This window comes from Gavialis gangeticus, unplaced genomic scaffold (genome assembly GCF_001723915.1).
Source record: "Gavialis gangeticus isolate Ggan-Ray unplaced genomic scaffold, GavGan_comp1, whole genome shotgun sequence".
NCBI classification, from domain to species: domain Eukaryota; kingdom Metazoa; phylum Chordata; order Crocodylia; family Gavialidae; genus Gavialis; species Gavialis gangeticus.
In genome coordinates this window covers 210,850,327-210,863,242 of record NW_017729032.1, presented here as the reverse complement: position 1 = coordinate 210,863,242, position 12,916 = coordinate 210,850,327, and the positions used below count along the sequence as shown (strand labels likewise).

The window sequence follows — 12,916 nt, the reverse complement described above, 5'->3', positions numbered from 1 at the left end:
GTTCATGTAGCTGATTAGGGCAGGGGCAGATCTGGGTGGGGGGCTGGGAGGTAGGCAGGGGACTGTTTCCCAGCTTCTGCCATGATCTGCTAATTGGAATGTGAGGCTGCGAGGCAGCCCAGGGGAAGGGACAGTTCTTTCACTCCCTGCTGCCTGGGTTGACTAGCAGAAATTTGCTCTCAGTTAGCTGTCTACAAGTACTACTGTGCAATAGCTACTGTGTGGTAAATTTACTACCTGTATCTACAGGTACTATGCAGTAGACTAGTTTACTGTACAGGAAGTGCTGCATGTGTAAACAGTGATGCTTTACTGTACAGTTAATTAGTCTACTGCACAGTAAAGTGTTTCATGTCGATGCACCCATAAAGTGCCAGTGTAGATGTCTAACTGCTGAAAAGGAAAATGCTCCTATGGCATGGATGTTGACTAATTACCCCTCAATTATTCCAACCATAATAAATTTCAGGGCTAAAGATGGACCATTCAAGCACTACACATTTGCTGAGGATGTTTTAAAGAATGTCACACAACTCAACTGGTGGAAGTGACTTGCAAAGCATTTGGAAAACAAAGTTTGTTGAAATGCTAAATTAGCTTTTACCAGCAGTAGCTTCTTTTGCAGGTGCACAAAGAATATTTTTTCCATTTGGACTGGTTCAGTAAAAGCTGAGAAAGCAATTTTGAGTTGAAAAATCAGGAAAGCTTGTTTTCCTCTTCCAGTCTATGAATAAGTGGGGGGGGGGGGGGGGGGAAGAGAGGGAAGGGGCAGATGACATTTATGAGTTCTAAAGTCTTGAAAGAAAGGGGGCAAACATTTTCAAAACAGTCTATATAAAAAAAAGACTGTCTTATTTTAAAAAGAATTAAGCACATAGGAACTAAAGCTCAAATGAGTTTCACCTAGAAACCTTTTAGAAAATTTTCTCCGGTGACCTGAAATAATGGGTTTAATTCACTAACCACAGTTCATACATCTAATACTATAACTGTTGATATTACCATTTAATATATTAACTAGTTATAAATGTGCTTCTTGTTTCGATAAAAAAAGTTTCTGTGTCCAAAACATTAACTTCTTGTTTAATAAATTTTGAAGTGTTGTTTTTGTTTGTTTAATTAAATTCAAGTTGCCATCTTAATGTATCTTGATACATATATGAACAAAAATTTAATAATTTAGTAAATGGAAAATATGTATAGCACCATTTTATAGCATACTACAGTGTAGGATTTTTAACAATCCAAATATGTTAAGCTATATATTTTATAGCTTAACATATTTTATAGCTTAACTATAGATATAGTGTACCTAGTATAATTTATAGCTTAATTATATATGTATAGTGTACCTAATATAGTTACGAAACAGGAAACATTTGTACCATAGCCATAGTAAAAACAAATATACCAAATCTACTGTAAAAACTGTATTTTACTGTATTTTACTGTAAAAACTGTAATCAACATGTTTTAATTGCTATACTAACCAAAGAACATACACCTTTCTTTAAAAAACAAAAAATATGTATATACAATGAGAAAGCTGATAACAAAATTATTTAAATCAGGCTTTTGTCTTGCTGATTTAAATCATGTATTTAGATCAGCTATTTAAATCAATTTGGTTTAAATCAATCCACCTGCATTTAAGGGCCTAACTATGCATCCAGATGCATAAATTTGTGCTTTAATATATATTTGTATAATAAAAACATTTTTTACTATAAAAGTTGAACAAAGAATAAATGGGTATTTTTACATGGGAAATGAAAGTTAGACTATATGTTGTTTTTCTCCATCTTACTTGTTGTTTCAGAAAAAGTAGTATGGGAACTGTTGTTTTTTCCCCTCTAGGCTGGTGGATCATGGGTAACTTTCCTTAATCAGTCAGAACAGGAGTGGTTCAGGAGATTTTGACAAAACTATTCTAAAAAATGTGAGTTAAAGTGAAAAATTTCACAAAATCAAATTATTTTCCCTGAAGTTTTTCCCTTAAATATTTAAAATGAGACAGTAAAAACAGATGATTTATTTACTTTCATTCAAAGTTGTATATTTGTGTTTTCCTTTCTTCTTCTGTGCTTTTCATTTTGCTTTGGTTTTTTCTATTGTTTCAAGTTTCCATTGAGTTTTTAGTTTTTTGTTTTGCAGCAAGTTTTGCTATAGTCTGTCACATTTTGCCTTACCCAGAGACACTTAACTTCCCTCTTTAGTGTCATGAATAATACACTATAATGTGAATTAAACAAGGTTGTAATGTTTCATTTCAAATTTTCCAAACAAAATCTTGAAAGTAACTGAATTTCTTTCAATGTTTTAAATAATAAAAAAGTCTCATGTTGATGTGTTTTAATGCCAAGCAAAAATTTTCCTGTCAGAATCTTCCAAATGAACCTTTCCATAACATGACTGTTTCATGCATGCAACCCGGGGGGGAGGGAGGAGCAGAGAGGAAGAGTGGACAGGGGACTATTATTTTCCTGAGCTAAGTGAAAAACATCCACAATTGCAAAATTGTTTACAAAAAAAAATTCTGTTTTTTTGAAAAGCAGAGGTGTTGTGAAAACAGGAAACACACATGTCACAAGGAGGCTCTTTCTCTTCTCTAACTTAAACATTTTAAACATTGACGGATTCTGGTAATAACCCAGAGAAAAGTAGTACATTTCAAGCTTTACATGTGTAGTTCAAAGGCCAATGCTAGCAGTAAGATAACAAGCATGCTACAAGGAGCACATGGAGTTGCATCCACGTACCATCACAGGACTGAATCTGTCCCACTGTGTTCTCAGACATATCCCCAACAATTATGCTTCTACTTACCCATCTGTGTAGACTCAGGCCTGCAAGGCACTGAGCACATTTAACTCCCTCTGGATAATTAAATAGCAATTAGCACCTTGCAGGTCTGAGGGTACAAACAGACATCAACTTTGTACCACCATAAAATTTATGCAAACAGATGTCTTAGGCCATTGTTGCACTCCAATGCCTCCTCTACATGTTACAGGTATCGCCCAATTAACCCTTAAGACCAGCTACATGCGCAAAGTAGCCATCACATGATAAAAAACTCTGACCAACTGAAGTTAGACCTTGAAAATGTGTATGAACTTTAGAGCTGGTTGCTATGGAACTTTGTTTTGCACATGTAGCAGAGTCTCCCCAGTGGCTGGGAGCCCCATCAGCTGACAGCTGCAAGGGTGCATCATGCCCAGCATGAAACCCCTGAGCCCTGGCAATGGTGTCTATCATGATACCCAAGGTTTGGCGAGGGAGTGAAACCCCCAACCCACATGGAGCTCTCAGTCCTGGCTTTTCTGCTGGGACTGAGAGTCCCCACACTTGATGGGCTCTTGGTCCTGGCTGTACCTCATGCCCAACTGAGTCTGAGAGTCCCTGTATCTGAGGGATCTTGGTTCCAGCTGTTTCTCATGCTCAGCTGGGATAGAGAGACCCCACAACTGTTGTTGACACACCTCACTGTTAGTTGTGGGACTCAGTCTCAGCTGCTTGTAAGGTTCATCCAGGACCAGGAGCCCTGCCAGTTGCAGGGTCTCTCTGTTCTGGTTGTGTGCGACCCCCAGAATCCCACCAGCAAAGGGCGCTTCCAGCTGTGGGAGCTTGCTTCTTGCGAATGCAGGGGGCATCAAGTATCAGGCTCCCTGTACATTGGCAATAAGGCATGATTGGATCTAATGCATGATCCCACAATGGTGCCTCCTGCCATGCACATTTGGCATGGCAGAAGGCGTGATTGGTTGGATCATGTATTAGATCCAATTGTGCTTTTACCTGCATGTGTAGCGGAGGCCCATGTGTCTAAAAACGGTTGCCTCAACCAAAGGTACTCACAGTTTGCAATGCTTTAAATGGGAAGATGTCTGTTTACTTATTGTGCACATATCAGGCTGTCACCCTTGACTCAGGACACATATCTATATGTGGAGGAACCCTGCTGTTGTCCCTCAGGATCAGGCCCCTGAAGTCCTGGGAGCAACAGAGAGAGCCAACCCCGCAGGACAGGGATCCTGGCAAAGTCTGTAGACATCTATGAACATCTGCATAAAGCAGGGCGATCCCATTCCAAAGACGACATCTGTTTATAGCCCGTGTGATGTAAAATGCACCTGTGGCTAATCTAAGGTTGCAGTCACAAGGCACAATACTGAAAGCAGCAGCTCTGAAGACTCACTGAGAGTTTACAAGTGCTTGCAGAAGCCTGAGAATACTTCATGAGCCTCCCACAATAGCAATATAATTAAATCACATGAAATCCACAGTGGAAGTGTAATATTAAAGCAGGCAAGGATGGAACCTCCAAAACACATATTAGCCCTTTTAAATGTTCTCCATAAGAATGCTGATACAAAGAAAGACAAATGACATCAAATTAAGGAACATTATTTAGACAGCACCAAACCAAAGACGATGTTGAATGTTTCATTGTGCTGTATCTTAATGTGTGTACTGGACCTCTGCATTGCCTACAGAGAGGACTATCTCTTTGGAGAAACTCTAAGGTCCTACATGGGAAGCCCAGGCAAGAGCAGAGATGAAGAGTGTTTTCTTTTTCTTCTTGGAATTTTCAGTAGGCAGCAACAAACCACTAAGCTATAATTTGACTTATATTAACCCACTAATGAATTTAAAATGAATATGCTTTCAAAACTGTTTGTTTGATATTTTCTCTCTAAAAAAGCAACTCACCTTCATTTCTCATCACAGATATCTTTGGAGGCAGCCACCAATAGAAAAACAAAACCAAAATAAAACATTTACCCTCCCCAACTAAAACCTCATGTGACTATAGGCTAGATTTTCATAGGGTGTTAATTCTCATTTTTCTATTGACTTCAGTAGAGCTTTTCTTATTTACATCTCATCTCAGCATCTGGCCCTCATATTATCTACTGGTGACTCTGAAGGAAGGTAGGAAGATGATTACAAACCTTAAGTCAATCATTGTACAAGATACCAGATTATAGACTGAAAGAAGGGAGACATTGGGAAACCTGTTTTATCACTTGTTGCAGGAAGTCAGTAGACAGCTTTGTAGCTCAGCCATGCTCAGATTTCTGATACATTAGATGAATCTGCAGGCTTCAGCATGTTCATACTTTGTCTCCTATGTGTGTTCTTTTTTCAAGGTTCCATTATTTTTTCAGCATATTCACCACTGGTTTTAATACATGTCCTCCTGCTTATTTCCACATAGGTAGATCTGCAGAGAGCATGTCCTGAAGGTGGCTCGTACCTGCTCAAGCGGGTAAGGGGGAAAATCTGTATGCAGAGAGGGGCTTCTGGGCTCAGCTTCTGGGTCACAACTTGTGCCACAGTGGTGCATCTACACATGCAATTAATGCACTAGAATTTTCTGCACAGAATCTGCTGAAAAATTAATGGATACTTGAATCTGCACTAACTTCTACCTGGAAGAAACTTCTTGTGGTACAACACCCTTCTCAAAGGAGAGGAGAGATCTTAGGAACAGTTATAAAAGATAGATGCCCAAGCAATTTAGCATTACTGCAATTTAGAATTACTGAGAGCAGCTCATTGTCACCGCTGAAAGTGCACCCATCAGAAGCAAATTTCCTCCTGACAAGAGCTGTTCAGTCTAGGGCTGTTCCTGCCCTGCTCTGCCTACCTGCAGCAGCCAGGGGGAGCCAGGTGCCAGCCCCAGGGTGGCAGGAGGTGTGGGAGCTGGTCCCAGTCTCCACAGGCAGGGGTAAGCTGTCCTGGCTGCTGGGAAACTGCCTGTTAGCCATGTGGAGATTGGGACCATCCCAATCTCCAAGGGTCAGGGAGAGATGTCCTGACTGCCTGGTAGCCAGGACAGCTCTTCCTGCTCTTTGGACATCAGGATGGGTCTTGACCTCTATGTGGCTGGCAGGCAGCATCTCATTTTGCTGGGACAGCTCTTCCCACCCACTGTGGTCCTCTGTTGCCTAGGCTGACAGCAACTATATGTGCGCTTTGGTGAATTAATTTAATGTGCGGATTTCTAGTACCAGTATCTACAGGTGCAAGCAAGTAGTTCATTAGGCTAATCTGCTGCACAGTAATTGCTGTGCATGTGTAGACAGTGATGTTTTACTGAGCAGTGGATTAACCTAATGTGTGATAAAGCATCTTGCGTAGATGCACCCAGTGAGTAGATTTGTGAAACAAGTGAGAACATTACATACCTTTTTTCACATGTTTTGTATTTTGTGTAACTGGGTTTTCTGGTCCTTTTCTATGTTGGGGATTGAAAAATGAATGCTGAAATGGATTTGTAGAGCCACCTTTGAACCCAGGGCAATGTAAATGCAACCATAGGTACTATCAACTATTCATAGGCATTGTGTTGACCATAAAGAAACATTTTCAGACAAGCATATTTTAGCCTTTTCCAGTCTGTTTAAACCAGTATTCTTCCCTTGTGTTGATTCTATGCTTTTAATGTAATTTGATTATTTTAATGTGTATGCATGCTTCTCCCTCAGTAATAATAATAAAAAAGTGTAAGGGTCACAAGATGGTAAAGACTCAAGTCTACAAGGTGAACACTCTTGACTGATACAGAAATACACTTGTTTGAAATAGTTGAATAGTTTTTTTCTGAAGCCTATGGGACTCTTTAAATATATGAAGTTGGGTGTACATTGAAGAGCATTTTTGGATCAGGGACAGTGGTCAGAAACCTGAATGCATATGCATAAGCTCCAGTTTGCTTAGCAAGGGCTTGAGTCTCCTCTGATCAATAGTAATCAATAGTTTTGCCATACAGTTCTTTGGCTATGGAGAATTTAAAAGTTTGTTCACTGACTGGTATGCTGAACACTACAAAATACATTATATACTAATGAGTAGGAAATATTGTTAACTCAAGGACAGTCAGCATTTTCCAAATTCCCACAGAAATGTAAACTTAAGAAGATACATGGTATATTTATAGTATCTGCAGTCACAGGGAGAATGAAAGTTTATATAGTTTTTCACCTCCCATGTTTTCATGTTTCAATGAATATAAGGCATGTGGAGCAAAAGAGTCATTGTTTAAGTCAGGGATGCTACTGACCTTTTGAACACAAGCGCTGTTTCTATATCTGTATGAATAAACTATTCCTTCTTTTTTGAATGGGTTTTTTAAAAACTGCAAATTTCTACCAGAATACAAGAATGAAAAGTAATATCTTTTTCTAGAAGACTTCTTTTCACAATTTTCTGTGTCAGAAGGAAGCTGTATGAAAATGGACAGATAACGTCCTAACATGAAGTCTAGAATACTGACAAAAGAATTCAGTTCTAGTATGCAAATACAGTACTAATTTCCAATTATATTCTCACTGAAGTCAGTGGAAAGACTCTTGTGGAAATCAGCAAGAGGACATACACCTGATGAATAGAAATACAGAAACATTCTGTTCCCACACTTAGCACAGCAGAGCTAGGTATTTTTTACAATAACATCACTACGGTCCTCTTGGTAGTAGTTAAGGCTGTCCAAGTGATTTAACAGAAACATTTCTCCCTTTAAAAATGGTTTTCATTGAAAATAAATTAGAATAATTCCATTTTTAGCTTAATGTTTCAATATTCAGGAAACTTCAACAATTATTTCTGTGAAAAGATTTGTAATATAAATCTTATTTGATATTTTCTACTGCGGGGATGTTTTTAGTTTCTTTTGTTTTAACAGTTGTTCTACTAGGTTTGTCAAGCTAATGACCTAAATGGGGAAATGGTCCAACTTTTGATTCATATCCCCTTCTTTCTTTATTGGTCTGTAAGTTCTACATTCTTCAGACTATCTGCAACTGTACCAGGGAGAGTGTTAGGCCACAATATAACAAAGTATCTAAATACAAGCTTAACCTTCATCAACTTAAACAGCAAATAGTTATGTACTTTGCTATTAATAGCAACAAAATAATATATATGCTGTAGGTTTCTCCATCTAAAGGAGATGTTGTCAATGACAGAAAAAAGACTAGAACACATAGACATAGAAATATCTAACACCAAAGTTACTGAAATATTGTTGTGTTAACCCCACTGAACATATGGATGTAATAGTTTATAGTCTGTACCATATAAATAATATTGTTTTTCATGTAATAAAAGGTTGCATTAATGTCTACAAGCTAAGAGTTAAACAGAAATGTTTTTATGTTCTAAAGAAAGACACGTTAATGGAAAGAACATTACTTCCAACTGCTGTGAAAGTAAGTGTAAAAGATTTTGCCAGCTAGAAAGATGAACTTTGTCTTGTGACAGGAAGAAGCTTGAGTTTTCAGTTTTATGCAAGCAATGTACACAGTGAAGCCATCAGGAGCATTGCCTTTTGAAGGGTTAACAATATATCCTTACAGAGTCAGTAAACTAAAGCCAAAACGTTTTCTTGCTACATTTTCAAAATGTTGGTAAAGGCCTGGATCCAAAGCCTAATGACATCAACAGAAAGACTCCCTTGACTTTAAATGGCTTTTGACTGAGTGTAAAGTGTACCTATAGGTCCGGTACTGGTTTTGTTTAGAACACATGGCTTTTTTGAAACATTATGGTACTTTACCTCGCTGTCGGAGTTAGATCTAACTGGGTGAACATTAATCATTTTTAAAGGCATGACTCTGCCCTGCTCAGAAAGGCCAAAATCTTGAGCAAGTGCTTAAAACACCTACTGTCCACAATGAAAAAGAAGCATAGTAGAAGGCGACGCAAGCAGACGTCACAAATAAAGGCAGAAGACCCTTTTATTTCTCATAGACAAAATGCAAAGTGTCTCATTAAATTAATATTAAAAAAAGATAAAACAAAAGCAAATTGATCCCCTCACTCCACTGACACCACTCATCCTAAATAACAACGAAAGAAAAAGATCACTCAAGGACCCATTTTCTAATTGAAAAAGAAAATATGTGCAAACATGACAAAAAAGTTTTGTTTTTCCAAATCAAAGTCCTTGTTAAATTCACAAATAGGGTGAATTTTGTGATTCCCCCCCCCCTTCTTTTTAATCTTATGTGATGGAACGTCCAGTTAAAATATTTTATTTAGTCCCCATGCACTTTGTAGAAAATCAGTAAAAACACAAATGCTTGTGAAGATCAGAAAACTGGACTCTTTTACCCAAAAATTCAGATGTCCAGTCAGATGAAGCTCACACTCAGACAGAAAAAAAGCCGGAGAGTCTTTGCACTGTCCGTAGTTTGTATTTTTTTTCCAAATATTTTGGCAATCTTCTTTAATTATAAATATCGGAATTCAATAAAAAAAAGGTAGCTTTGATTGGATTTTTTTCATTGTAAATATTTACAGCCACTGTCCAGCCATGTTCTTTTTGTTATACCAGGGTGTAAGATTTTGCGTAGGGATTATTTCCTTTCAAGTGGCCCCGGGAGTCTAGCAGGGATTCTTGGGAGCTGCTCATTTTAGCTGCCTGTCCCAGCTCAGCACCTTCTCGCTGAGGTAATGTTGCCACAGCACCTGGCTGCCACGACTGTACTTCTCTTGTAGAGGATGTCTCCATCGGTATGGGCTCCAGAACTGTGGGACGCTTCAAGGTTCGGCTTTTCTGAGGTTCCAAGCAGGCTTGCCCCAAACCCAGGTCTCTGCTTGTGCCTGGAATGCCACGGTTTAACAAAAAGTCCATTCTAAGATATGGTGGCAAATGCATGAGATCACCTGTGAAGAAAGAAATGGAAATCCTTAGTTAACTTCCTGCATAACAGTAAGCAGGCTTACTGTCTAACAAAGCTTCAAGCTTCTGAGTACCATCCTTCCCCTGTTCATGGTGGAAGATATTTAACACCATACATATTCATCATCCAGTGTACAAATTTTCAAAAGCAACTTGGGGATAAACACTACAATATGTGGGAGATTTATATAATTCAGTTAATATTACTGTGAACATGCAATTTTTCATTTCCCAACTTCAAAGTGTTTCTATTTGCAATAAAAAATGCCATACTGTTGAGGCAAGAGGATTCATCACTGTCTGGATCCTCCCTTCATTTTCCTAGAGAAGAGACTATGAATACAGCAATAGGGGAATAGGTTGTAGCTGCATTGGTCTAAGGACATAGGCAAACAAGTTTCTTTGGGTAAATCTGATATCTTTTATTAGACCAACTCAAATAGTTGGATAAAATCTTCTTTGCAAGCTTTCTGGTATAAATACCCTTTGTCACTGCAGATGCTTCTTCAGCCTAATGAAGGGTATTTATACCCAAAAGCTTGCAAAGAAGAATTTTTCCAACTAAAGTTGGTCTAATAAAAGATATCAGATTTACCCAAAGAACTTTGTCTGAATACAGCAATAGCACTCTTGGGTTGCCTACTATTGGGGTTGAAAAACCTTTATTAAACTGGTCTATGTCCACAGCTCAGTCATTGTGCATAACTGGACTAGGTAAGGATTTTATTGGTCCTTTGCTCATTTTCCTGTACCTGCCCATCTGTTTAGCTTTGCTACACAAATTGGTTGAACTTGTTTAAAAGAGAAAGTGCTGTAACTATAATATTACCAGCCATGTTTTCATAAACTGGTCTGCAACTTCAAGGAGATCAATGGAGATAAAAGGCAAATATAAAAGATGCTTCCTTCTGCAAAGGTTTGATGTTTAGGTTACATATGTGCAGATGGTGATCATGAGAAATACCTCCCTGATCTGGGTTTCTGGTACAGCAGGGTAATGATAACTGGTCTCTTTTGGGCCTCCTTTCCCAACTAGAGCCATGTTACTGAAATTCCTTAGAAGGGCAAGGCAGCAGTTAGAAATTTAGAGTTTCCCACTGCTGAGTAACAGTACCCATTCCCAGCTTTCCTTTCAAAAGATCAATATCATAGGCAAATCAGAGGTATGTATTTTCACTTATTAAAAGAAACCCTGTAAACTATTTTGATGGTCTCTTACAGTTATACGAAAAGCCACAAATACATCTATAAAATGAATACAATCTGAAAATTTAAAGGTGAAGATTCTTTTATTACTACTAATGCATTTGTGTGAGCTATTTGAAGCAGCAGATGTACAGGCTAATCTGTCTCTGACCATAAACAGCAGAGCTCTGCTTGAGACCGTGTTGCACTAAATGCTTCATACAAAGATATTTTTCCCCTAACCAACTGGAAAGGTTTTCTTATAAAGCAAATTCCTTGCTTTGGCTTATAAATCAAGGAGGAGGCAAGGATTTCTTAGGGTGATTTCTTTTATTGGCCCAAGGCAATGTAATTGTTACCTAATAAAGTAAAAACTTCTAATCTAGTCACGATTTAAAGTCACAGACAGAAAAATTGCTGAGAAGTTACACTTGGACAGCATCACTGTTTATTCCTGTGGATCTCCTGTAGGCACTGTCTGGCACCACATGTTTTCTTTTTGTTACATTTCCAACATAGATGTATGGTACACTATATTTAAACCCCGCACAGTAGGATGTGCCCATCTTAGGAATAGGCTGACATGCTGCTACAGTATTTATAAAAAAAAAAAATCAGGGGAAAAGAAGACCATATATGTCCATAATCATACAGTTACCATTTGGAAGTTGAATTGCAAATAGGCAAGTCTCTAATAATTATTACCTTAGTCTTCTATGATAACTTTCATCCCAAAGCACTTTACATATCAAGAGGAATCACTTCAACTAGCTAAAATAAAAAATGCAACCACCCTGGGGATGAAGTGTGCCCACACACCAAAACATTCCTCAGCAGCTTAGAACAGAAGCAAGTAACAGTATATGTAAGGGGCGCTCAACCCCTAGCCCATGGGCTAGATCGATCTCTCAGCACCATGTTATCTGGCTTGCAGGGCTCCCTATGGGCCATTGTGGTGATCGTGTGCTAGTTTGGGTGCAGAGAGTGGGTCAAAGCCTGATCTGGGCACTTGGGGGTGGTACAGGGCCTCCAGTGCCTGCTCCCCACACAGGACTGTGCAGGGACAACACAGGACCCCTGGAGCCTCATCATACTGTGAGGGACTGGGTGGGGGCAGTGCAGGGCTGTGAGGCTAAATCATGATGTGTGGAGTCCAAACTGGCCTGTGGACGAGCCTCAGGCCCTGTTCCTGGCTCACAGGGCCAAAAGGTTGAGCACTACTGGTAAAGAAGTGAAATTGGGGGGAAACATTGTGGCAGTATCTACTTACCCATACAGGTCATTAAGGTTAACACTGTTGCCTCTTGTCAGAGGAACCAAGGAACAGTTTGAAATTGTTAGAACCAGGAACTGAAGTTCAGATTGCAGTGTGCCCAGTAGCACAGTGATGCTGAACACCAGGCAAAAGCAATGGATCCATTTGATTCATAGGGAAAGGAAACACCAACTGCAGTGAATCACCAACACCTTGGCATCAAACAACTGTCTCCCTGACCAGAATAGTGATTATAACCAGCTTAGCTCCTGCCACCCACAATACAAAAAGGTACAGTGGACGTACAGCTTCCACTGGTCATCTGTTACATATGCCATACACACTGGCCATGTTCCTTTTGCTCCATTACTGTTTACACTACTGTATTTACTCAAATGCAAGACAAGGTTTTTTTCCCCTAATTAGATTGGGGCAAAAGAAATCTCATTTTAGATCTGAGTATCAGCCTGGAGTAGGTGGCGGCTCAGTTTTGGCTTTGGCCCCAGGCTCAAGAGTGAAGCTCTAGATGCACAACTGCCTGCCCTGGGCCAGAAAGGCTCATTTGGGGGAAAGGAAGCATGTGGCTGTCAGAGTGTAGGGAGAACATGGGGTGTGGGGGGGACCTGCAACTTTCCCCACTACTCCTTGCCCCCCTGCCTGTGCCTGCTCCCCACCCTATGCTTCCCCATCCCCTGCTCCCATACCTCCAGACATGAGTGACTGGTGCCTCCTGATACTGGGAGGGCACCAGCATCTGATCACCGACTGGGGGGGGGGGGGGGGGG

General features: G+C 39.5%; 1 protein-coding gene across 1 annotated transcript in view; it reads right to left on the bottom strand.

Moving 5' to 3' along the window:
* Nucleotides 1–8,992: 8,992 nt before the first annotated feature.
* Nucleotides 8,993–12,916, bottom strand: part of DSCAM (DS cell adhesion molecule) — a 737,680-nt gene continuing 733,756 nt past the window's right edge. Inside the window, exon 33 of the mRNA XM_019523886.1 lies at nt 8,993–9,675. Coding sequence (XP_019379431.1) covers nt 9,335–9,675 — 341 coding nt within the window. The 3' untranslated portion in view covers nt 8,993–9,334. The remainder of the gene's footprint in view (nt 9,676–12,916) is intronic.